Source organism: Pristiophorus japonicus, chromosome 22 (genome assembly GCF_044704955.1).
Source record: "Pristiophorus japonicus isolate sPriJap1 chromosome 22, sPriJap1.hap1, whole genome shotgun sequence".
NCBI lineage: Eukaryota > Metazoa > Chordata > Chondrichthyes > Pristiophoridae > Pristiophorus > Pristiophorus japonicus.
Window position 1 is genome coordinate 14,453,190 of NC_091998.1, and position 24,690 is coordinate 14,477,879.

The 24,690-nt window shown below is 44.4% G+C and overlaps 1 protein-coding gene and 1 pseudogene across 1 annotated transcript; one reads left to right on the forward strand and one right to left on the reverse strand.

Moving 5' to 3' along the window:
- Window positions 1-3,733: 3,733 nt before the first annotated feature.
- On the reverse strand, window positions 3,734-23,843 carry rgra (retinal G protein coupled receptor a). The gene is made up of 7 exons (XM_070865362.1): window positions 23,730-23,843; window positions 22,231-22,387; window positions 20,465-20,586; window positions 16,919-17,072; window positions 15,616-15,733; window positions 6,092-6,205; window positions 3,734-4,073 (listed from the first exon to the last, which is right to left on the reverse strand). Exons 1-7 carry the CDS (start codon window positions 23,806-23,808, stop codon window positions 3,930-3,932), a joined length of 888 nt encoding a protein of 295 aa, XP_070721463.1. The 5' UTR covers window positions 23,809-23,843; the 3' UTR covers window positions 3,734-3,929.
- LOC139235228 (U2 spliceosomal RNA) lies at window positions 9,307-9,485 on the forward strand (annotated as a pseudogene).
- Window positions 23,844-24,690: the final 847 nt, after the last annotated feature.

A 24,690-nucleotide genomic window follows, 5' to 3' on the forward strand; every position in this document is an offset into this window, starting at 1 on the left:
ATTAACATTAATCCTTGAATATGGAAACAAAATGCCTTTGGTATTCGCTGGGTAACAATGTCTAAATTATGCACACTGATAACTGTTGAACCCAAGGACCGACAGAGATTGGAGAATCAGTATGTAGCACTTTAGTTTATCAACTTAAAAAAAGGTCAGAGGGCAACAATTTATAGCTCCACTTTCAATTACTCTGGGGTTTATATAAGTGTTTGAATAATCTTTTCTAAATTCCACCTGAATGCCTAGACCACTTAGCATTGGATTTCTGTGAGCTTATGAACATCAAAAATTAAATCTAACATTTAAACCCTCTTGAGCTGAAATGCCTAAAATGGAAGAGTTAAAGTAAAACACTCCGCCAAAAAGAGATGATCATCCAGTTTGTGCTGTGCTGCGAAGGTTAATGAATATTAAAAAAACATACGCATCTAATTGAAAAAAAACTAAGAGTATTGCAAAATAATGTTCACTTTGGTGCAGCCTTATCCTCATAACACATTTATAATGTTAAAGGATATTTTTAGCACTTTCTCCAACAATCGCTCAATCTTCAGACTGGTTTGCACTCTCTTTCCAATTTGTACAAGCCAGCAGGTTCCATTTTATTTCCTGAGCATGCGTTATGTGAGGCATTATGTGGTGGCGTCCAACTGAGTCACAAACGTCAACTCCACCGTGATCAGGGCTTCGGCGACAGAAGGAACCAAACAGGCAAACCTTCGCTTAACACGGTACAAGATTAGTGTCATTTTTTTTGCACACAAATCAGGCCACACTGTTAAATGGAATGTCTATTGCAGTGGTAACTAAGGTGATGTCATTACCAGTACCTGGGAGTCCCTGGCCATAGACCGCCCTAAGTGGCGGAAGTGCATCTGGGAGGGCGCTGAGCACCTCGAGTCTCATCGCCGAGAGCATGCAGGAATCAAGCGCAGGCAGCGGAAGGAGCGTGCGGCAAACCAGGCTCCCTGCTTACCTCAATGACCTGTCCCATCTCTGACAGAGACTGTAGTTCTCGTATTGGATTGTACAGTCACCTAAGAACTCATGCTAAGAGTGGAAGCAAGTCTTCCTTGATTTCGAGGGACTGCCTATGATGATGAGGAGGATTACCAGTATAAAGCTTGGGCTGTTGATCCTGGTAAGATTTAGGATACTTTCTAGCAGATGCTATCATTGATTGAAAATGCAAGAAGGTAGCATTCTGTCAAGCTTGCTGTATTGCTGCTGCATTGAAGAAAATATCAATTCCATATTTCAAGAAAATGGGAATCTGTGCTCAAATTAGCACAGGTGATGTTTATGTTAATTGATAAATCTAATAAAAAGATTATGTCTGTGCACACTACCTATCAACAAACCCTGACTTCTTCTTGTCATGTTGTTGTCGCCCTTTTGTGTCGATAAATTCCTTTGTCCACATTCAAAATGGAATCAGCCTATGTAACTATGTCAGGCTGTAATTATGCCCTCCTGCCAGTGGCAGTGCTGTAATGCCTCAGGTTTTCATCCCCCAGTTCCTAAGGCTGTACCACAGACAAACTTCTATGAACCAACCAACCATGCTTCCCAAATTGCCGAACAATTTGCTGCTTAACGATAAGGAATAATTTAAAATCAAAATATGGTATAACAATATAAAGAAAATGTATGGCTTTAAAATGGGGACTGAATTACATCTGTGCAGCCTGGTCCAATTATACCCCACACTCTAACCCCACCTCACCTGAAGAATGCACTTGATTCCCTGTGTGCAATGCTGTGGGAAATCGATTAGTATTATATAAAATTACAAGAAATAATAGATAACATTTATTCAGGCTGGAATTGGCAAGCGTTACTTATGCAAGATTATCATTGACTAGTTGGTTTTTGGAATACTTGCTTTACTATCATATGATCATCAGTGTCTTATGATTATCAGCAATGGATTTAAATATAAAAGAATTAAATATAAAAGTCTGCAATCATCAGCTGTATGCAATGATAACCTGACTTATATATGACATGTACCTCTTTTGCTTATAACTAAAAGTCTGTGAGTAAGTTGTAACCAGACAGTCTGGGATGAGAAAGAGGATTGCTATAGCCGAATAACTATCCAGGATATGAATTTTGATGGTCAAAAACTGATGATGTAAAGGTGTCATAAAACTAGAACCTGCATAAGCCAAGGTGCTGCTGATGTGACATCTTTATGATTGGACTTTGGAGTTTTGAGTGTGAGCTAGTGATTGGTTCAGTAAGACTCCATGGGGCTGAAATTCAGGCACGCCAGAACCCTGGCGCACCTACAATTTATTATCTATTTTTAACCACTGTATGGGAAGAGGTCGACTCCTGATCGATATTCAGGTTTTTGTCGTTTTTTTTTCGACAAGAACGGAAGTCTGTCATAATGGGGTGAAAGTGCGACGGTAAGTGCTGGTGAGGGGCGGAAGCAGGGGCGGGACCAAGTCTCCGCTGCTGTCACTCTGCGGCGGAGCAGTGGAAACGTCAGTGCACGCTCATTTAAAGGGGACAGATTCGGCGATTTTGAAGGTTCGGCCACTGGGCCACCAGGGAGGGTTCTGGCACCCAAGAGTGGGTGCCAGGCTACATGTTGGCGACTCAGCCGAACCCAGGGCAATAATTGGCCAGCCGATCGGGAAGTCGGCGGGCAAAAAAAAAAAACATGGTGGCCCTCCCCTTGCAGGGCTGACACTCTGCCGTGCTGCACACACACAGAACAAGGTGCACCGACAGAAAGAGCTGTCAGGGGCACCACGCAGCGGAGCAAAGATTTTTGGAGGTAGATTTGGGGAGGATTGCGATGTAGGTGTGGAATAGCGGCAGTGCGTGCTTTGATGACGCGCCTGAGGCAGTCGGCAGCAACGGGGTGGAAGTGGGGACAGGCCGTAAAATCCCCAAGCTGAATTTGGGTCATGGCAGCCGATAGACTGCAACCTAGTGGCCACTCGTTTCCTCCGCATGACCACCGCAATATGGCGGTAACGGGCCTTATCCGGACCCTGAATTTCTGCCCTTATGGGTTTTGAATGTGAGTAAGGGTATAAAAATAGGGTCTTAACAGCCATAAAGCGAAGAAGATTTCAGACAGAGTAGAAGATTTCGTGAAGAATCAAGGAGACACCTGGGAGATGAAGAGAGATGAGGGACAAGAGACCCAGTGTGCAACTTATTCATGTTTGTGGCTTCTACCCGGAGTATAAGTGGTAATATAAATCTCAATTATACTCTGTAAACTGCTGCTCAAATACAGGAGTGTATTAAGTCTTGTTTGTGATGATAAGGTTAAATCACTGTCCCCAATACGTCAACTTCAAATCATTTGGAACCAGGGTCCCTCTGGGATCTTATACTTGGGGAGTTGTTTAATGATGATTTCGAATGTTTTTCTCTATTTCACTGATGTACTGTCTACTGTTGTGATTTCCTGCACTTTCAACAGATTGCATTTTTGAAAATGGTGTTGATAGGTAATTGAATTCCACATAAACACACTTCCTCAGATGCAGAATGTAATCTATTTATGCTGCTGTCTTTACTTTCCCTTTATACCAAGTTGTGTATTTCCAATCGTGCATTACTCCACTTGAACAGAAATAATTCTTCACCCTTTACAGGACAGGTGAACTACAATGCATCAAAAGGACTGGAACACGAAGTAGAATATAGAACAACATTTATTTGCAACAATTGGACAGCATTCCAAATGTTTTGGGTTTAAGACAATTTGGAGCCAAAAGTTGTTCATACATATTCAGGTGTTATAAACTACCATTACATTTATTCCAACCTCTTGCTTTGTACAGGATAGGATGTTTCTAGTGTGGAAACAACTCAATATACAGGTTGGGTCGATAGCTTCACTCTGCACTTCAGTTCATGTTCCAATGATTGTTCTGTAAATGGTTGTACTTTAGTTATTTAACTTTCCCATCCGTTTCGATGGGTTCCATTTTTGCTCCCGTTAGGAAGGACCAGATTCCTCCCCTGAAATTCGGATTCCCTAGGGCATAGACAAAGGCATTGGCTGTGGGGGAGGCCTTTGCAAGAATAGCAGGAAGCTGCGGAAACAAAAGTGATTGGAAACCGTATTAGGGGGACATTAGTTTTGCAAATTAATTAAGCTAACTAATAGAAACAGCAAGTATCTCGAGACGCCACGTAAATCAATAGTCGCATATCTGCATCTCTGCCAAACCCAAAAGTGAAGTGTGTTCCAGATTCCTTGTCAATATTTAAAGGGAACGGTAGCATAGTGGTTATGTTACAAGGTTAATAATCCAGGGGTCTGGCCAAATGATCCAGAGACATGAGTTCAAATCCCACCACGGCAGCTGGGGAATTTAAATTCAGTTAATAAATAAATCTGGAATAAAAAGCTAGCACCAGTAATGGTGGCAGTGAAACTACTGGATTGTCATAAAAACCCATCTGGTTTACTAATTTCCTTGAGGGAAGCAAATCTGCCGCCCTAACCTGGACTGGCCTATCATCATCATCATCGAATCGAGGATGACTTGCTCCCACGTCATAAAGTTCACATGTGTTTCAATGATGGACCTAAAATTCCAGGTCGAAGCTCATTCCCCTCTGTGTACAGTAGTTCAATCTGATCTGTCCATTCCCCTCTGTGCACAGTAGTTCAATCTGCTCTGTCCATTCCTCTGTGTACAGTAGTTCAATCTGCTCTGTCCATTCCTCTGTGTACAGTAGTTCAATCTGATCTGTCCATTCTCCTCTGTGCAGTAGTTCAATCTGATCTGTCCATTCCTCTGTGTACAGTAGTTCTGCTGGGCCAGGCTGCCACGCTGTTCCTTCCGCTGGCCTATATGTGACTCCAGACCCACAGCAATGTGGTTGGCTCTTAACTGCCCCCTGATATGGCCTAATGAGCCTCTCAGTTAAGGGCAATAAATGCTGGCCTTGCCAGCAACCCCCACACCCTGTGAATGAATAAAGAAAATTACTATGGGCTCAATTTTCTCCAAAGTTTTTTTTTGCCGTACTTGAAGAGCTACGCCTGTTTTTTGGAGGCCCAAATATGCCAAAAAAAAAAGTTCCTCTTCATATTTCTTCATTTTGGTGCAGCCTAGCCTGTCCTTTAGTTTTGGGGGTGGAGCCTTGATCTGCGTCAAAAAAATGGGGTTGCCACGGTAACCAGGGATACAATGCGGGTTAAGGCTGCAAAGTGAAACATACAGCCAGCTCGCAACACATTAACACATTAAAAACACATTAAAATACATTGCAGCAACTTAAAAACACATTAAAATATATTGCAGCAACTTACCTCCAATTATTAAAGTCCCCCCCCTCTGCCCTTCCCCGCCCCCCCCCCCCATGCCGATCCCCACCCCTATCCCAGGCCTAATGGCCTCTTCCCTCCCGGTCCCCGCATCTAACTATACCTAAAGACTTCCTCCCCCGGCGCTCTCTTCCCCCTTTCTTATTCCTCTCCTGCTGCTGCTGTCTGGGCATCTGCTGCACTTACCTGTGCCAATTTCCTTACCTGTGCCAATTTCCTTACCTGTGCCAATTTCCTTACCTGTGACAATTTCCTTACCTGCGCCGATTTCCTTAACTCTCCAGAAGGTTTTTCTGCAGAGGCCACATACGCCGGCCGAAGAAGAACTAGAGTACAACTCTCAGCTGGCCAAACTTGCCGAACTGGCCAGAATTGGCGCAGGTGGCAGGTTACGGCTCCCTTTGGCTGAAAAGAAAACGTACCTAAAAAAATCGTAACTGAGTTATGCTGGTGCAAATTGATCGGGGAAACTGGTTTTTTAACAGGCCAAAAAAAGCAGCCTGCTCCACAACAACTGCGGAAAATTGAGCCCATTATGTCTTGAAACAAAATACCAACATATAATTGGCTGCTTGGCTGCAATCAGTACAATATTTCAAAATTAAAGAAATTGCCCTGGTACATTCTGAGCTAAGTGAGTACAATTTGTGTAATGCCACCCTCCCATAGCACCCCCCCCCCCCCTCTCTGCCCCCACTCCACAGCCACTTATACACACATCCTTCTCAACAACAAAAATAACAACTCAAAATAACACTTGCTATTGTCACTTACCATTCTCAGTTTTGGAGATATGATGGTAACATTTTCAATGACAGCAGACATGTACAACAGACCATAAGGCCCCCAGAAAATTAGTAGGGTTTTAAAAGGCAGTCCTGCATTAAACTGACCGGAAACAAAATAATTGAGTTAGAATGGTTCAAATCATGCAATGAATGTATCATCACAACATTACAGTCATCTTTTTACTTGCTAAACCAGCAAGTCCCACTGGAAGTACTGCCCACTCTGTGTCTATGATATATCCCCAACCTCACTATACTTCTTTATTTAGCAGCGATTACCCCCCTAACCCCCCACCTGCCCACAACCCACTCTTCTTAGCTGACCCACCAGCATTTTTCACTGCCTTTCCTGACAGTTCTATCCTTTACCCTGCTCTTTTATAAGATTGATTCCTTCCTGGATTATGGTTGCGTGAGCATTGATTCCTGGAATAGTACAGCACAGGAGGCCATTTGACCCATGGAGTCAGCGTCAGCTCAACGATCCTCCCTAGATCATTTCGCTGAGCCTCTTAAAACCCGTCCTAGGGTTCCCCAAATGGTTCGGCTTGGAGTAGCTGAGTCCTTCAGACCAGGAGGTTCTGGGTCGAATTGGCATTTGGTTAGTTGACCTCAGAAGTGCCCCTTGAGGATCTAATAATTGGCCTCGGGATCCTTGGGCTAGGAAGGGCAAAGCTGACCAGGTTCCTACTTCTGATCATCATCCAGTATCCCCTGCTGGAACTGGCCATTATAGCATGTTGAATGATGATTGGGATTGTCTGAGATCCCTCAACTGGGCTAATGGATAATAATCAGAAGTGAGATTATTTAGCTGCTATTTTTTTTTTGTTTCCTTCTTTAGCTTAGGGCCAAAGAACAAATTTTAATGCCCCTATCCTGCACAACTTTGATCAGCTAACGAAACACAGACCAGATATCCAACTACAGAGTGCCCTGGTCTGTATAGTTCACTAATACTCTGGGTCGTTCGTTTACCCACTCAGACATGAGATCGATCACTGTTTAAAATCATGAAGGGCTTAGATAGAGTAAATAAAGAGCAACAGTTTCCAATGGCTGAAGGGTCGATCACCAGAAGGCACAGATTTAAGGTGATTGGCAAAGGAACCAGGCAACATGAGGAAAACCTTATTTACGCAACATGTGGTTAGGATCTGGAATGCAGGATGGTGGTGGCTACATATAGGGCTAGAACCTCCACTTTTGAGCTTATCGCCCAAAAATGGGCGTTATTTCTGGCGTGGGCAGTAAAAAGGGGTTTTCAGATCGCTGGCTTCTCGCCCATTCTCAAAACACCCAGTTTACATTTTTGAAAATGGGTGTAACCGCGAGTGATATCAAATGGGCGGTAGCGTTAAATTTTTCTGACCTTCTGCCGTAAAGTGTGGCTGTCCTTAGCAACGGCATGGCAACGCTCGATTCCCGCGATTCAGGAGGTCAAAGGTCATCATGACATGCGCAGAAGAGGAGACAGAGAGAGGAGGGAGCTTAGAGGGACTGAAAGCGTGTGTGGCTGTGGTGTGTGCTTGTTTGGCTGCTGTGGGAGGCACGACGGAGATTCACCAGCAGCAAAAAGCCCACTGCACCAAGAACATAGTTGGCACCGAGTTTTTGTCCAACAAATAACATATAACATGAAAGGGATGGAGGAGGCCCTGGAGCTGGTAGCCAGGAACACTGGTGGCCGAGGGCTCCCAGTGGTCCCGGAGTGCCGCACTGCACCCCAAGGTGATGCACCCCCATTGTCAACCACACATGAGAGCCAGCAGTAACATCTTGCTTATGGCTCGGAGCACATTCCCACCTCGGGACCAGCCTCTGCCGTATACGTCCAAGCGCTTTGGCCGTCAGCCCCCCCCCCCTCCCCCACTCCCCCAACCACCCCCCCGTAATGAAGTATCACCTGAGGAGCTCCTCGGCCAGGCAGCTTGGAGTCAGGAGGGGAAGGGGAAGGGGTAGAGGTGGGGAGGAGAAGCAGGGGTGGGGGGAAGGGTTGGTTTGTAAAGAAATATTGATGATTTCAGACTAATATTCGGTTTAAATATTTTTTTACAGGTAACTCTCGTTTATCCGGATACGGATGTAACGGAAAACCCGCTGTAACGGAATTTAAAATATTGCATCGCCACTTCACACTCGTAACACTTCGACATAGATCATATCCAGATCCTTGTGTTGCAAAAGCGCTAACAATTGCACAATGTGACAGTCACCATGAGCAAGGACTCAGAAAATCTACCGTAAAAAATCTAAAAACTGAATACACAAGTTCACCCTCCTCTGCCCTTGCTTTGCTGGTGTGCGTGTGTGCGCACTGCTGCAGCCGCTGTCTCTCGCGGCCGCCGCTGACGTTGGGAACGGGGGCAGTGCCGGCACCGGATTCCAGGCACAGAACGCAGCCCGGAGAGCACGCTCCGGAACCCCGGAGCTAGAGAATCTCCTCCTCGAGGCTACCTGCAGCCACTCTCAGTGCAGCATTTGTCCCTCCGCGATTACAGTCCGGGGGAAAAACATGCATGCTGGTAATATCCACCTTTTGTATACTTAACTGCCTTGTAGCTGATTGTATTTATTCATTAAAATTTTAACTTTAAAATGTAAACTCGCCCGAACGGAAAATTCGTTTAACCGGAATTGCCAAATCCTCGAGCGATCCGGATAAACGAGAGTTTCCTGTATTTAACAAAACCTTGCAGCACATTGGCTCAGATAGCCACACCATTACACACTGGTGATTCCTTAAGATTAAAGGGTATAATCACACTTAACTTCAATCAACTTAAACTTTAACTGTCACCAAGGTGATGTCCACCATTGATGTATGACCTGCACACCCAATAGTGTGTCAGCCTTGTGAATAACACCAAAGTTCTTTCAGGCAAAGCAATCATTGATGAGCTCCTGATGTAAGGCTCTTGCAGCTATCATGCCACCATGGGCCCTTTCATGTGGTCTACAGGGGGGTGGAGGCATGGCTTCAGCATCAGCCTGATTGTCTGGCCCGATGTCAGCGTCCGCCTCCTCGTCGTCCTCCTTCCTCTCTCTGGTGAGGTGGACTGCCAGACTCATCAGGCAATTCTTGTCCCCTCCTGATAACCAAGTTGTGTAGTATGGAGCACACCACCACGTATTGAGCTACCTGCTCAGGGTGGTATTGAAACTCGCCTCTTGAGTGGTCCAGGCATCTAAAGCGCTGTCATCGCTTCTCGGCCTTTTGGCTAAGATCAAGTGTAGTATCTGTTCTTATCAGTTTGATATCCCCTATGGGGACATGATATTGAATTGATTTTTGGACAGGGAGCTGGATCAGGGGCATGCCCCGTCCACTCCATGCACCGACCTGGTATTGCAATATTTCCAGGAACGGTGCAACTTCGCCTCTCGGCCTTTTGGCCTAAGATCAAACACATTGGCGCAAAGTGATCTTTGGCGTTAGAGTTGATCTGGAACGAAATTGGATTTAAAAAAAAAAATCTAAAGCGCTGCTTCAGCACTCCAATGGTTTTCTCCACGATATTACGAGCTGCTCTGTGGTTCTCATTGTATCGCCTCTCAGCCTTGGTGTGGGTGCCGCAAGCGGGGGTCATCAGTCAGGTGGCGAGGCCATATCCTTTGTCACCAAGCATCCAGCATTGACCTGTGGCTCATTGTTAAACAAGTCAGATACAGTGTTCTCACGCAGGATGTGAGCATCATGTATGCTGCGAGCATCATGTATGCTGCCCGGAAATTGAGCATTCACTGCCAGTATAATTTGCTGGTGGTCGACAACCAGCTGGACATTCAAGGAGTGCAATCCCTTGTGGTTCCTGAAAACCTCAGCATCCTGAAAAGGTGCTCGCATCGCGATGTGCGTACAGTCTATTGCTCCCTGCACCTTGGGGAAGTTTGCAATTCTGGAGAATCCTAGAGCCCTCTCACTCTGTGCCTCTCTGGTCATAGGGAAGCTGATCAAGTCCCTCCTGTGTACATACAGGGCTTCAGTGACCTATCTAATGCAGCAATGTGTGGCATGCTGAGAAAGTTCGCAAATGTTGCCTGCTGTGGCCTGAAAAGAACCCGAGGCGCAGAACGACAGTGCCGCGGTGACTTCGACAGACAGTGCATTTCTGATGGTGCTGGCAGGCTGCAGATCTGCCCTTATCAGCTGGCATATCTCAGTGATAACCTCTTTGTGGAAGCACAGTCTCCGAAGGCAGGTGGTGTCGGGCAAGTCAAGGTAAGAATGCTTCTCCTTGTACTTGCGGGGGATGTAACATCTGTCACTTCGTACATTGGGCATATAATGCAGTGCAGCGTTCCTTCGGCGATGTCGAGTCTGCTGCATGTATTTGGTCACCAAGAGAGGGTGAGAAAGGACAGGCCCCATTGCAGTAGTTCTCTGTTTTCCACCGATTGCTCACAAACAAGGAATGTCCTGACGAACACACCTCTTCAATTCCAATCGGTCACAGTGTGGTCAAGATCTTTTTCGAAAGATTCACATCAACTCCAATGATCTGCAGAGTACATCCGAACTCCACCGAGGTTGAAGCACAGTAGCCTTTTAAAGGAGGCGACATGTGATCTGCAACATGGCATCCATAACGCTGTGATTTGTCCCGGTTAGTTCCACTTTTTATGGGCGGTTTTTTGAGCGAGCGGTATTGTGGGCGATGTGTGCAAGATGGTGAAATTGACGATGGGCAATCTCCATCGCCGCTAGTTTGGGTAAATATGCTCTTTACAACAAAAAACAGTGGGCGGGCGTTAATATTGAATCTCAGCGATAATTCCGTGCGGAAAGTAATGCTGGGCGATATTATGGGCGTTGGATTCGCGGGACCTGGGTGGCAGATGGGTGGCACGTGAGCAATCTGTCCTTTATAAAAAAAAAATTTAAAAAAATTGGGTCAGAACCTCTGTGTCTGTGGGCAGAACTCTCACCAAGTTCAGGCCCATAGTCTCAGAATAAGGGGCCGCCCATTTAAAACTGAGATGAGGAGCAATTTCTTCTCTCAGAGGGTTGTAAATCTATGGAATTTTCTGCCCCAGAGAGCTGCGGAGCTGGGTCATTGAATATATTTAAGGCAGAGATAGACAGATTTTTGAGCGATAAGGGAGTAAAGGGTTATGGGGAGCGGGCGGGGAAGTGGAGCTGAGCCCATGATCAGATCAGCCATGATCTTATTAAATGGTGGAGCAGGCTCGAGGGGCCACATGGCCCACTCCTGCTCCTAGTTCTTATGTTCTTATCTTCTACCTTTAAATACTGCTCCCCAAGCAGCCAGTCTCCCGAACAACCCCTCCTGCAGCTGCCGGTGTTGACGGCCAGCGATGCTGCAGGGGGTGGAACCGAAGTTTGGATCCTGGGCGCTACCGGACAGCTGCACAGCCGGATCATGTCACAATCTCTGGGACGCAGGAGATCACGATGCTAGGGGTTACCGCCACCGCAAATCTTCACAGGAATTTCGCGGGTGTCGGTATTCTCGCCGTGCCTGGTCGCAGAGCCAGTAGCGCCCCGTTATCGCCCCCCCCGGATGCACTAATAGGGGGCACAAAGGAGGCCAATTTTTAGCCTAAGCCTCTATTTATGAAGCCCCAGAACTCTGTATGCATTTTCACCGCTTTCTCAATCTGCCCTGCCACCTTCAATGATTGTGCACAAATACCACCAGGTCTCTCTCTTCATGCACCACTTTAGAATTTTACCCTTTAATTTATATTGCCACTCCTCGTTCTTCCTACCAAAATATATCACTTCACACTTTTCTGCGTTAAATTTCATCTGCCACGTGTCCGCCCACCCTGTCTATGGCCTCTTGAAGTCTATCACTATCCTCCTCACTGTTCACTATACTTCCAAGTTTTGTGTCAGCTGCCAATTTTGAATTTGTGCCCTGTACACCCAAGTCCAAGCAATTAATATATCTCAAGAAAAGCAGTGGCCCTAATACCGACCCCTGGGGGAACACCACTGTATATCTTCCTCCAATCCGAGAAACAAACGTTCACAACTACTCTCTGTTTCCTGTCACTTAGCCAATTTCGTTTCCATGCTGCCACTGTCCCGTTTATTCCATGGCCTTCAACTTTTCTGGAAAGCCCATTATGTGGCACTTTTGGAAGATTAAGAGAGGTGAGAGGCGAACCAGCTAGCTCAGAGAGAGCTCGTGCGGATGGTGGGTTCAATCTGAGCGAAGATACAAGTGGAACAGATAACCCCACTTCTGATGGCGCTCATCAACACACTGCTCCTGAAACTAACACCTGTGTTCCAGGGAAGGAAGGAGATTGACTCAGCCACGCCAGCCACTCATAAGGAGATGATCATATAATCTCTGGAACATTGCTACTTATAGATATAGGGAGTGAAATTTTCTTGGGCAGTAGTGCAAAGTGGGTAATAGTGAATCAATACCTATTTTACACTCTGCCCAATTTTCTTTTTCGATGAAGTCACTCCAATAGATTCTGAGCTATTCAGTAAACTGACTATCTATAGCTGTCAGTTTGTCAGCTAACTATACATTTAACTCTAAAATAACTTCACCCATTGTAATAATCTCAGATTCTGATCACTGCTGTAGTTAGCATCTGTTAAGGTTATTTTACATGGATACACTAAATTACTTTTATAATCTCTGTTACTCATTTTGTTAAGTAACTCTCTCCATTAATGACTTGCTATTCAAATAGCTGGGCAATAGTTGTTTTCTGCCTTCTTTAATGATTTGTTGGGAAAGTATTAATTCATTCACTTAGTAGCTTCTGGCATTCTAACCGAGGTGAAAGATAACTTCAAACGCAATTCAAACTAATTAAATGTAAGGCAGTTTGGAATCATACATTCCTGGATCTAAAACTGGATGGTTAAACCCTAGATGGCTCCTAGTGAGGAGCTAAGTGAGAGTGTTAAGTTTGGTTCCTTGGCATATACTTGTCAGGATGCCAAAGCCCAGTGCTTCTACACGTCCCATGGATCTAATGTCCTTCTTATAATGGAGCTCCCAGAAGTTCATGCAATATTCCAACTAAATTCAGCATCACTTCCTTGCTTTTGTATTCTCTGGCCTGATATAGAATCCCAGAATTTATCTTGTTTATGGCCATCTCTATCTGTGTTTCTATGTTTTAAGATTCATAAATCTATACTCATAGAGCCTTCTGTTCCTCCACTCTGTTCAGAATCTTATTTATGAGGTGCTTCATTTCCCAATCCTTTTTGCCAAACATATCACTTTATATTTCTCTGTGGTGAATTACCAGCTACCCATCCACTCTGTGAACCTGTCTATATATTCTTTCGATCTTGTCTATTCTTTCTCAGTTTGCCATGCCTTCTAATTTGGCACCACAAGCATATTATTCATTTTATGTCTATGTCCAAGTCATTTATGTAACTGGAAAACAAAGGGCATCAGAACAAATTCCGCGGCTCATCAATCTGAAAAAAAAAAACATCCAATTTTCTTTCATCAGCAATCACTTGACGCCAGCACTGTATTTGATCACTGATTCACAACACAGACTGTGCAAGGAAGTTGAAAGTGAGAAGGAGGTGCCAGGGGATTGAAGCCAGTATGAATCTTTCAAATAATTATGTGTCAGTTCCCTAGAGACCGTGGAGGAGAAAACCTCCATTCCATCTGTCTGGAATGCATTCTGACTTAGGAAAATAACTTGTGAAGGTGTTTCAAAATCTAAGAGGGATTGACAGGGTAGATGCTGAGAGGTTGTTTCCCCCGGGCTGGAGAGTCTAGAACTAGGGGACACAGTCTCAGGATAAGAGGTTGGCCATTTAAGACTGAGATGAGGAGGAATTACTTCACTCAGAGGCTGGTGAATCTTTGGAATTTTCTACCCTAAAGGGCTGTGGATGCTCAGTCATTGAGTATATTCAAGGCAGAGCTAGATAGATTTTTGCACTCTCGGGAAATCAAGGGATTATGGGGATCGGGCGGGAAAGTGGAGTTGAGGGCGAAGGTCAGCCATGATCTTAGTGAATGACGGAGGCTTGAGGGGCCATATGGCCGACACCTGCTCCTAATTCTTATGACTGCATCTATTGAAAACCCCTGTGTGTGCAGTTGACATTTGTGTCAGAGGTGGAAGTCACCAACTTGCAAGAATCCCCATGTGGTATTGTAATATTGTGCAGGCTTCATTTTTGTGTGTCTGCATTCGCCTCTGTGAGCAGAAATGTGGCATGTACTCTAGACATACGCAGCAGTAGTATATCCCAGGAAACGCCGCTAATTTATTGCTTGCTGCAGTCCCCTGCTGGTTTCTATGTTTATGTGTTCAATGCCTTTGCTCTTTCACTTATCCTTTAGCATCCTTTAATTGGCACTCAGTTATATGTTTCACGATGCACATACTAGCTTCCATTTAACTACATTTAGAAGTGCGGTAAGCCCATCTATTTCCTGACTTCAGACTAAGGTGTGGGAGGAGGGAACAACATAGAGGTTGGTATTCAATGCAACACAAAAATCTGTCTTGAACAGTATTACATGAATTAACTGCAAACAGGAAAGCTGAGTGCTGCTCAGTTTGAAGTTGGCGTTCACCTCTGGGATCTGTAGTGGTTCAGGACTTTTCTTTCAGCTCCAGAATTTGGAGCCACATTCAGCCCAGATTAATGGGTTCAAAATCTCTTCTGCATAAAAGGGCCTATTGCACAAAATTGCCTCTAATAATTAATCAGCACAATACTATATTGTCAGTCTCACTTAGAGAGGCAACAGGATGTTTGATGAAAAAAGGTCAGCCTGATGCAGTAAGATGGCTTCTTCTGAGGCATGCTGTTGGCTCGAGGGATCTTTACTCTGTATCTAACCATGGTGTATCTAATCTTGGAGTGGGAAATGCTGGGTCTGAAACTAGAAATACATCCTTTCCTCATGATTGACTGACCTTACAATACTCACTGAAAAACTCATTGGAAATGCTCACATCATTCAGTGGAGCTTGAAAACACGCGCCAAAAACATCACTTCATTTCGGTCTGATAGAATTGTGAGCTTTATAATGAAAGAACATGAGAACATAAGAAATAGGAGCAGGAGTCGGCCATCTGGCCTCTCGAGCCTGCTCCGCCATTCAATAAGATCATGGCTGATTTGATCTGCACCTCAACTCCACTTCCCTGCCCTCTCCCCATAACCCTTGACTCCCTTATACTTCAAAAATCTATCTCCACCTTAAATTTATTCAATGACCCAACCTCCACAGCTCTCTGGGGTAGAGAATTCTAAAGATTCAATATCGTCTGAGAGAAGAAATTCTTCCCCATTTCCGTTTTAAATGGGCCACCCCTTATTCTGAGACTATGCCCCTTAGTTCTAGATTCCCCCACAAGAGGAAACATCCTCTCTGCATCCAACCTGTCAAGCCCCCTCAGAGTCTTATATGAAAGCATGTACAGTATAGTCATGGAGCAGACAAGAAAATCACTATTAAACTGAAAATATGTAGTTCTGGCAATGTTCTGTTGTGTTCCTAATAAGATTTTTTTTTTACCTTGACTTGTCCAGTTTTCTTGAATTTATTCGCACAAGATTGGTAAGAGGTTGCCAAGATGAAAAGTGGAATGACAAATTGAAAAAATGCCATAGGAATGATGTATGAGACAAAATTTCTGGTAAAAATAAATAGAATTATAGACAATATTATATGTTAGACTCCAATTCATGTTTCACAAAGTAGAATTATCTGAACAGTTTTGCAGCAAAAGTAAAAAATCAATTTGGAACAGATATTAGGATAACCTTCTTTACTCTAGTACAATTGGATGCCACGATGGGAAAATTTGTGTGCTGATCAGATAACCTTTGATGGGCTGAATTGCTTTGATGCACCACTGATCGTTATGTTCTTATGAGAACTCAACATCAGTGTCAGCTGTGGCTCAATGGGTCTTGTGTCGGGGTCAGAAGATTGTGGGTTTAAATCCCACTCCAGGGATTTGAGCACAAAAATCCACAGTCACAGTCCACGGGAATGCTACACTGTCGGAGGTGCCATCTTTTGGATGAGACATTAATCGAGGTCCTATCTGCTCTCTCAGGTGGATGTAAAAGATCACATGACACTATTTTGAAGAAGAGCAGGGGAGTTATCCTTGGTATCCTGGCCAATATTTATTCAATCAACATAACAAAAACTGATGATCTGGTCATTATCACAGCGCTGTTCGTGGGACCTTGCTGTGTGCAAATTGGTTGCCGCATTTCCTACATTACGACAGTGACTATACTTTAAAAAAATCTACTTTATTGGCTGTAAAGTGCTTTGGGATGGCTGGTGGTCCTGAAAGGTGCTATATAAATGTACATCTTTCTTTTTCTTTCTATGGTTTCAGTCACAGGGTACCACACTTCCAGGGGAACGGTAGTGTAATGGTTATGTTACTTGACTAGTAATCCAGAGGTCTGGATTCATAATCCAGAGAATTTGAGTTCAAAATCCCATGACGGTCACCCGAGACTTTGAATTCAGTTCAAAAAAGTCAGGAAATCAAAAGATGGTCCCAGTGACCCTGAAGCTGTCGGAGTGTCACAAAAAGCCAACTGGTTCACTAATGACTTTTAAGGATGGAAACCTGCCGTTTTTATCTGGTCTAACCTATATGTGACTCCAGTCCCACGCCACATGGCCACGTTACCTGCCGTCTGAAGTGGCCACTCAGTTGTATCAAACTGCTACAAAGTAGGCCCACCACCACCTTCTGAGGGTAACCAGAGATGGCCAATAAGCACTGGCCTTGCCAGCGAGACCCACATCCTGAGCATGAATTACATTTAAAAAAAATTCATGTACACACCTGTCACCTTTAGAGTAGTCCAAAGTGCAGCACGTTCTCAAGGGTTCGTAGTCATATTTGCCCCAGCCCAACAATGGCATAGCAGACCAGAATCCAGCAAATGCCCAGATAAGTACTATAACAATTGTCGTACTGCTCCAGTGTAATCTTGACCCTATAGTATAGGTTTAACACATGGATGTCAATTAATAGATCAATGCGCTTTTGTCTTCAGTGAGTAGAAATTTAAGTTCAACCAACTCATATGTTAAATATATAAATACCATTAAGATTACCAGTTAAGATTTTATTAGTTCATTTACAAAAATGTATAAACTTTAACATCCTAGCTTGCACATGTTATGCTTTATGTTCAGACCTCAGGCCAACGATTGTCATAATTCAGATACATCAAGGGAGAGTATCAGAGTCCAATGGCTCAATGACTTTAACACCTGTCAGCTATGTCCCACAAACCAGAAAGGCCCCGAACTTGATCCTTGATATCTGGAAGATTAAAGCATCCCCATCATGTGACTATGGAGCTCCTAATCAGACCCTGGAGCACATCATTGAGCACTGCCCTCAGAGGGATTCGCAGGCAGCCCACAAGATACCCACGCTGTTACACTGGAAGCTTTAGCTTGGATATCTGACTTAGATATTGACATTTGATTTGCTTTTCTACAACAACAACAACTTGTATTTATATAGTGCCTTTAACGTAGTAAAACGTTCCAAGGCGCTTCACGAGAGTGTTATAAGATTAAAAATTTGAAACAGAGTCACATAAGAAGAAATTACAGCAGATGACCAAAAGCTTGGTCAAAGAGGTAGGTTTTAAGGAGCGTCTTAAAGGAGGAAAGAGAGTTAGAGAGGTGGAGAGGTTTAGGGAGGGAATTCCAGAGCTTGGGGCCTAGGCAGCTGAAGGCGATTATAATCAGGGATGTCCAAGAGGGCTGAATTTGTGGAGCGCAGATATCTTGGGGGGCTGTGAGGCTGAAGGAGATAGAGAGGGGCGAGGCCATGGAGGGATTTGTAAACAAGGGTGAGAATTTTGAAATCAAGGCATTGCTTAACTGGGAGCCAATGTAGGTCAGCGAGCACAGGGGGGTGATGGGTGAATGGGACTTGGTGTTAGGACACGGGCTGCCAAGTTTTGGGTGACTACAAGTTTACATAGGGTAGAATGTGGGAGGCCAGCCAGGAGTGCATTGGAGTGTTCAAGTCTAGAGATAATAAAGGCATGGATGAGGGTTTCAGCAGTAGATGAGCTGAGGCACGGGCGGAGACGGGTGACGTTACGGAGGTGGAAATAGGCAGTCTTAATTAAGCCGCGAATATGTGGTCGGTAGTTCATTTCAAGGTCAAATATGACACCAAGGTTGCGAACAGTCTGGTTGGTCCAGCCTCAAACAGAACATAAGCCTGCTCGGCCATTCAATAAGATCATGGCTGATCTGATCATGGACTCAGCTCCACTTCCCTTCCCGCTCGCCATAACCTGTTACTTCTTATCGCTCAAAAATCTGTCTATCTCCACCTTAAATATATTCAATGACCCAACCTCCACAGCTCTCTGGGGCAGAGAATTCCATAGATTTACAACCCTCTGAGAGAAGAAATTCCTCCTCATCTCAGTTTTAAATGGGCAGCCCCTTATTCTGAGACTATGTCCCCTAGTTTTAGTTTCCCCTATGAGTGGAAATATCCTCTCTACATCCACCTTGTCGAGCCCCCTCATTATCTTATATGTTTCAATAAGATCACCTCTCATTCTTCTGAACTCCAGTGTGTATAGGCCCAACCTACTCAACCTATCTTCAGAAGTCAACCCCCTCATCTCCGGAATCAACCTGATGAACCTTCTCTGAACAGCCTCCAATGCAAGTATATACGGAGACCAGAACTTTATGCAGTACTCTAGGTGTGGCCTCACCAATACCCTGTAAAGTTGCAGCAGGACTTTTCTGCTTTTATACTCCATCCCCTTTGCAACAAAGACCAACATTCCATTTGCCTTCCTGATTACCTGCTGTACCTGCATACTAGATGCTAAGGCGCGGGATGGAGTCGGTGGCAAGGGAACGGAGTCTACCATATGAAAGGAGAAGTGGGGTTCGGTAAGGTGAAACTATCTTACACCCCAGATTGTTCTCCGGTGACTGTTTCTGGAAAAAGTACACATGTGGACGGTTTCAGGGTTGGCCATGATGCCTGCCTTCTGATTAAGTAGCTTGTTAATACTCTGCCACAGTTCACACGGGAATAGTAGCCATTTGGGTGCCTGCGGATTTAGGGTTCAGCGAGGGGTCAGAATCCTCGGGTTAGGAGAGGAGAATTGTAGCAATTTAAAAAAGAAACCAGCTTTAGTAATCCGCTTAGTTCAAGAATGTGATTATTTCCACAGCTTCTTACATAACTAAAGAGCATTCGGACTGTTGGAAATTACATTGATTATAGTGCTTTGTTAAGGAAGAAACTGAAACAAGTAGTACTTCCATATTTTTGGCAAAAGTAAACCCAGAGATTATTAAAACAAAGACCATCTCCACAATGTGCCATAGTCAAGTCTTTCACGAATTCCTAATTTCCTCACAAAGGCTGCATTCAAATGAGCCTCTCAGTGACATCCGTTTTAAAAGACTAGCTGGCCACAACATCAATAGGCTCCGAACGGATTTGGAGTTCTTCTTTCCATTTTATATTGTACAGTTTGTTCACATCTCTGACATTTGGATAGATAAAGTTGTTTGTTTTCTCAAAATTTCAATGAGGCCCCTCGGACTGTTACACAAGTCTTCACCTGCAAATGTGTTAAGAGTGTTTTTGTGACATTTTATGATTTTCAATGCCTTTCCTAGTTTAATTTGGCCGTAGTGGTATTTTTTCGGCAATTATCGCCAAAAATACCCTAATCACACCGCCATTTTTTAAAGGCCTAAGTTTCGTTAAAAAATGCACCCAGCAGTAAAAATCGGCGTTGCAGGAGGATTTGCGACGGAAACCTCAGTCCTCGCCAACTTTAGTCCGAGGCCAATTACCGCAAAAAGACAGGCCTTGGGAGGGAGGAAAACACAAAAAAAATAGCAAAAAACAAAAAAATCACCAAACATTTACAAGACCCTTATCTAAGTAATCGCTGCAAAAAAATTTTTTAAATTAAAACTTTAACTTACCTTTTTTGCAGGACTTCATATGTACTGCCGTTTTTGGGGCTGCAAAGCAGGTTTTTCTCGGGTGTTTTTTACGGGTGCACCAAATGGCCAAACTACGGCGATAGCGGTATTTCCAGTCTTGCATGCCGGCGGTCCACTTTTCAGCGGTATTTCAAAATATCGCCGAAAAAACGGGCGCATGGTTGGTGAATTTCCAGCCCTAAATCTCTTGATAAAATAACTAAAGAAGAAATATTTTGCCACCTTTTTTTTAAGTTTTGCAATTTTCCCCCTCAAATTTATTCCACAAACTGAAAATATAATCCAATAATGCAGCATACAAGATTCTTGTCAGTAAGCAATTTAATCTGTGCACTTTGTGTTTAGGAATTTGCTTGGAATTACTTACTGCTGCAGTTCAAGTGGTATCTATCCCAGGCAATGGCTGCACATGCATTAATGCTGGCCAGGGCCATCATAAATCCTTGGAAACCATGAGTCTGGCAGCCTTCAGACCCGTAAGGCCAGTACCTGTGAGGGAAGCAAGCAAGTGAAAAATGTAAGGCCCCCAGTTTTTACTCAGGTGGATACCCCGCTCAGGCCCGAGTTTAAAATTACAGTCGGGTCCCAATGATGTCATTTGTGTCAGCTGTGTCTCAGTGGGTAGCACTCTCGCCTCGGAGTCAGAAGATTGTGGGTTCAAGTCCCACTTCAGGAACTTGAGCACAAAAAAAATCTAGATTGTCACTCCAGTGCAGTGCTGAGGGAGCGCTACATTGTCAGATAAAATGTTAAACTGAGACCTCTGCTCTCTCAAGTGGACGTAAAAGATTCCATGGCACTATTTCAAAGAGCAGGGGAGTTATCCCTGGCGTCCTGGACAATGTTTATCCCTCAATCATCATAACAAAAACAAATTATCTGGTCATTATCACATTGGTGTTTGTGGAAGTTTGCTTGTGTGCAAATTGCCTGCCGCATTTCCTAGATTACAACAGTGACTGCACTCCAAAAGTACTCCATTGACTGTATTTACGAAATGATATACTTGCTTTGGAGGCAGTTCAGAGAAGGTTCACTCGGTTGATTCTGGGGATGAGGGGGTTGACTTATGAGGAAAGGTTGAATAGGCCTCTACTCATTGGAATTCAGAAAAATGAGAGGTGATCTTATCGAAATGTCTAAGATTATGAGGGGGCTCAACAAAGTGGATACAGAGAGGATGTTTCCACTGATGGGGGAGACTAGAACTAGAGGGCATGATCTTAGAATAAGGGGCCGGCCATTTAAAACAGAGATGAGGAGACATTTCTTCTCTCAGAGGGTTGTGAATCTGTGGAATTCGCTGCCTGAGAGAGATATGGAAGCTGGGACATTGAATAAATTTAAGACAGAAATAGACGGTTTCTTAAATGATAAGGCGATAAGGGGTTATGGGGAGCGGGCAGGGAAGTGGACCTGAATCCATGATCAGATCAGCCATGATCTTATTGAATGGTGGAGCAGGCTCGAGGGGCCGTATGGCCTACTTCTGCTCCTATTTCTTGTGTTCTTATGTAAAGCACTTTGAGATGTCCGGTGGTCGTAAAAGGCGCCATATAAATGGAAGTCTTTCTTTCTTTTTTCATCGGGCCGCAATATGCGTATGTAAAGAAAGACCCTGTTGGCTCCGGGCATGTGTCCTTGCTGTCTGCTCAGGATAGCAGGTTAAACTTGCAGATGTTGGGATCATGGCAGCCTCCGGACAGGTAAGGGCCAGGGTGATTTTAATTGCCCATTCGTAAGGTTTCTGCTCAATGAGTAGGGTTATAATCACCCCGAGTGTCTGGGGGAGACAAAAATTAGAGTCATAAATATAAGACAGTCACTAATAAATGCAATATGGAATTCAGGAGAAACTTCTTTACCCAGACTATGGTTAGAATGTGGAACACGCTACCACAAGGGGTAGTTGAGGTGAATAGCTTAGATGCATTTAAGGGGAAGCTAGATAAACACATGAGGGAGAAAGCAATAGAAGATTCGTCTGATAGGGGGTGATGAAGTAGGGTGGGAGGGAGCGCGTGTGGAGCATAGACACCGGCACAGACCAGTTGGGCCGAATGGCCTGTTGCTGTGCCGTACATTCTATGTAATTCTATGAAACCAAACTGAAAGACTGATAACCATGTATACCTTAGAAAGCTTGAGAAAGCGGCAATACAAGCATTCAAGCAGATGCCAGAGTCCGATACAGCCAAGCTGGCTATTAGGAGATTACTTGGTGTTTGGAGTTCTTTTATCCTATAAAAGGACAAAATCGTTATCCCATTCAGTAACAATCCAAGGAGACCTGTGGATACGATCAGAGAAACACAAAATCTGAGGGTGGGTTCAAATAGCAAAGCACAAAAGACAGTTGTTACGTTGGGACTTGATTACAAAGTTGTGATGGCACTTGTGTTTGCTTTGTTGAGGAGCAGAAATGCACCTAAGTCTGAAATCTGATCATCAGCATCATAGGCAGTCCCTTGGAATTGAGGAAGACGTGCTACCACTCTAAAAATGAATCCTTAGGTGGCTGTACAGTCCAATACGAGAACCGCAGTCCCTGTCACAGGTGGGACAGATAGTCATTGAGGGAAGGGGTGGGTGGGACTGATTTGCCACTTGCTCTTTCCGCTGTCTGCACTTGATTTCTGCATGCTGTCGGCGATGAGACTTGAGGTGCTCAGTGCCTTCCTGGATGCACTTTCTCCACTTAGGGCGGTCTTTGGCCAGAGACTCCCAGGTGTCGGTGGGGATGTTGCACTTTATCAGGGAGGCTTTGAGGGTGTTCTTGTAACGTTTCCTCTGTCCACCTTTGGCTCGCTTGCCGTGAAGGTGTTCTGAGTAGAGCACTTGCTTTGGGAATCTCGTGTCTGGCATGCGAACGATGTGGCCTGCCCAGCGGAGCTGATCAAGTGTGATCAGTGCTTCGATGCTGGGGATGTTGCCCTGGTCGAGGAGGCTAACGTTGGTGCGCCTGTCCTCCCAGGAGATTTGTAGGATTTTGCGGAGACATAGTTGGTGGTATTTCTCCAGCGACTTGAGGTGTCTACTGTATATGGTCCATGTCTATGAGCTGTACAGGAGGGTGGGTATTACTACAGCCCTGTTGACCATGAGCTTGATGGAAATCTGATAAACAATATATATGTGTATATCTATTGGGTAATGTGGAAACAGAACACGTTTAATTCATTGTCGCATTGTTCTCTCACACAATAACACTTCTTGTCAAACTAATCCAAACCTTATTGCATTTGCAACATGCAGATGTTCTACTAACAGCTTTCAGCGCATATATAGAATATACATGCAAATTAACCCCAGGCATCCCCTGCAGAAAGTCCCAGTGGAGCTCTGGGATTTTCTTGGATGTATCCAGCTTTCTGCCGACACAAAAGTTGTGGGAGGTCAGCACCGTTTCTCTTGCTGCGCAAACATATGTAGCAGGGTCTCACATAACCTTCAAACACTCTTTACTTCCACACTCACACCCCTACCAATATGCTGGCACACATCGATTGTCCAGTTGCACCACACCGTCACTGTGGCTGAATATTGTATCAATGGCAGGAACTGAAGTCATCAAACAGTTGATCTGACGGACACATCACTTTTACACGAGGCTCTGAAATGAACAGCTTTACCTTCCAGTAACAGAGCGGTTCCCAATGCGAACACCTCCAGCTCAGTGAATCCCTCAAGGAATGGATTGGAAATGACCATCTTGCTCCCTTTAACAGAGCTGATCCAAAAACACAGTTGCTTCTGAAAGGTATTAATCATGCACGGCAATGTGCCCATTGTTTATATAAACTCTGGGAGAGGGAGGGGGGAAGGGGAAGGTTTAGCCACTCTGCAATCCTGAAAAGAATGTCTCATGACTGCAGTGTACACAAAACTATTAAGTCGTATTCGCAGACTTTGAACTGCATTCATTGCATTACAACGAGCTCTTTGTGAAGAAGCATAATTCAAAGTTGCTATGCTGTGGGCTGCGTCCGGTAGTGCGCATTTCCATTCAGATACGGTGCTGCTTTTATACACAGGCAAATCTTCAGCAGCACTTCTCTCAAACTCGTTAATAAACGTCCCACATAATGACATTTACTTCAAATAGCAACATGCACGTTTGCCGAAAGGATACACTTCAATATTGCTTAACGTGATACCTGCTTTATTATTAATGCTGACAGTTGGTGAAGAATGAGCTCGTTTTTGAAGATGCGATTTTCAGTTGGCTCCATGTGTGTTGGGTTGTACTTTGTACAGTCACTTCCCTGATGACTTCCCCAACACATAAGATCACAGAACATTTTCAATAATGCTCGTGTTTCCTATCAGATTTGGCAATAGTGTTTTGTGAAGTGTGACACTACATCCCATTGTGCTGTTGCACATCGATTGCGGTATTACTCGCAGCGAAGGAGCATTCTGTTGTAATTGTGCATCACCGTAGGCAGTCCCTCAAAATCGAGGAAGACTTGCTTCCACTCTAAAAATGAGTTCTTAGGTGACTGAACAATCCAATACGGGAATTACAGTCTCTGTCACAGGTGGGACAGACAGTGGTTGAAGGAAAGGGTGGGTGAGACTGGTTTGCTGCAC

What these genes read in the sequence shown, in the direction of transcription:
- rgra (XM_070865362.1), bottom strand. Translation starts at nt 23,808, where the DNA reads ATGGTCATTTCCAATCCATTCCTTGAGGGATTCACTGAGCTGGAGGTG. An exon ending in AACCGCTCTGTTACTGGAAG is followed by an intron (nt 22,388 to 23,729) that starts GTAAAGCTGTTC and finishes TCGTATCCACAG; the next exon opens with GTCTCCTTGGATTGTTACTG. An exon ending in AGAAAACTGGACAAGTCAAG is followed by an intron (nt 6,206 to 15,615) that starts GTAAAAAAAAAA and finishes GTTTCCGGTCAG; the next exon opens with TTTAATGCAGGACTGCCTTT.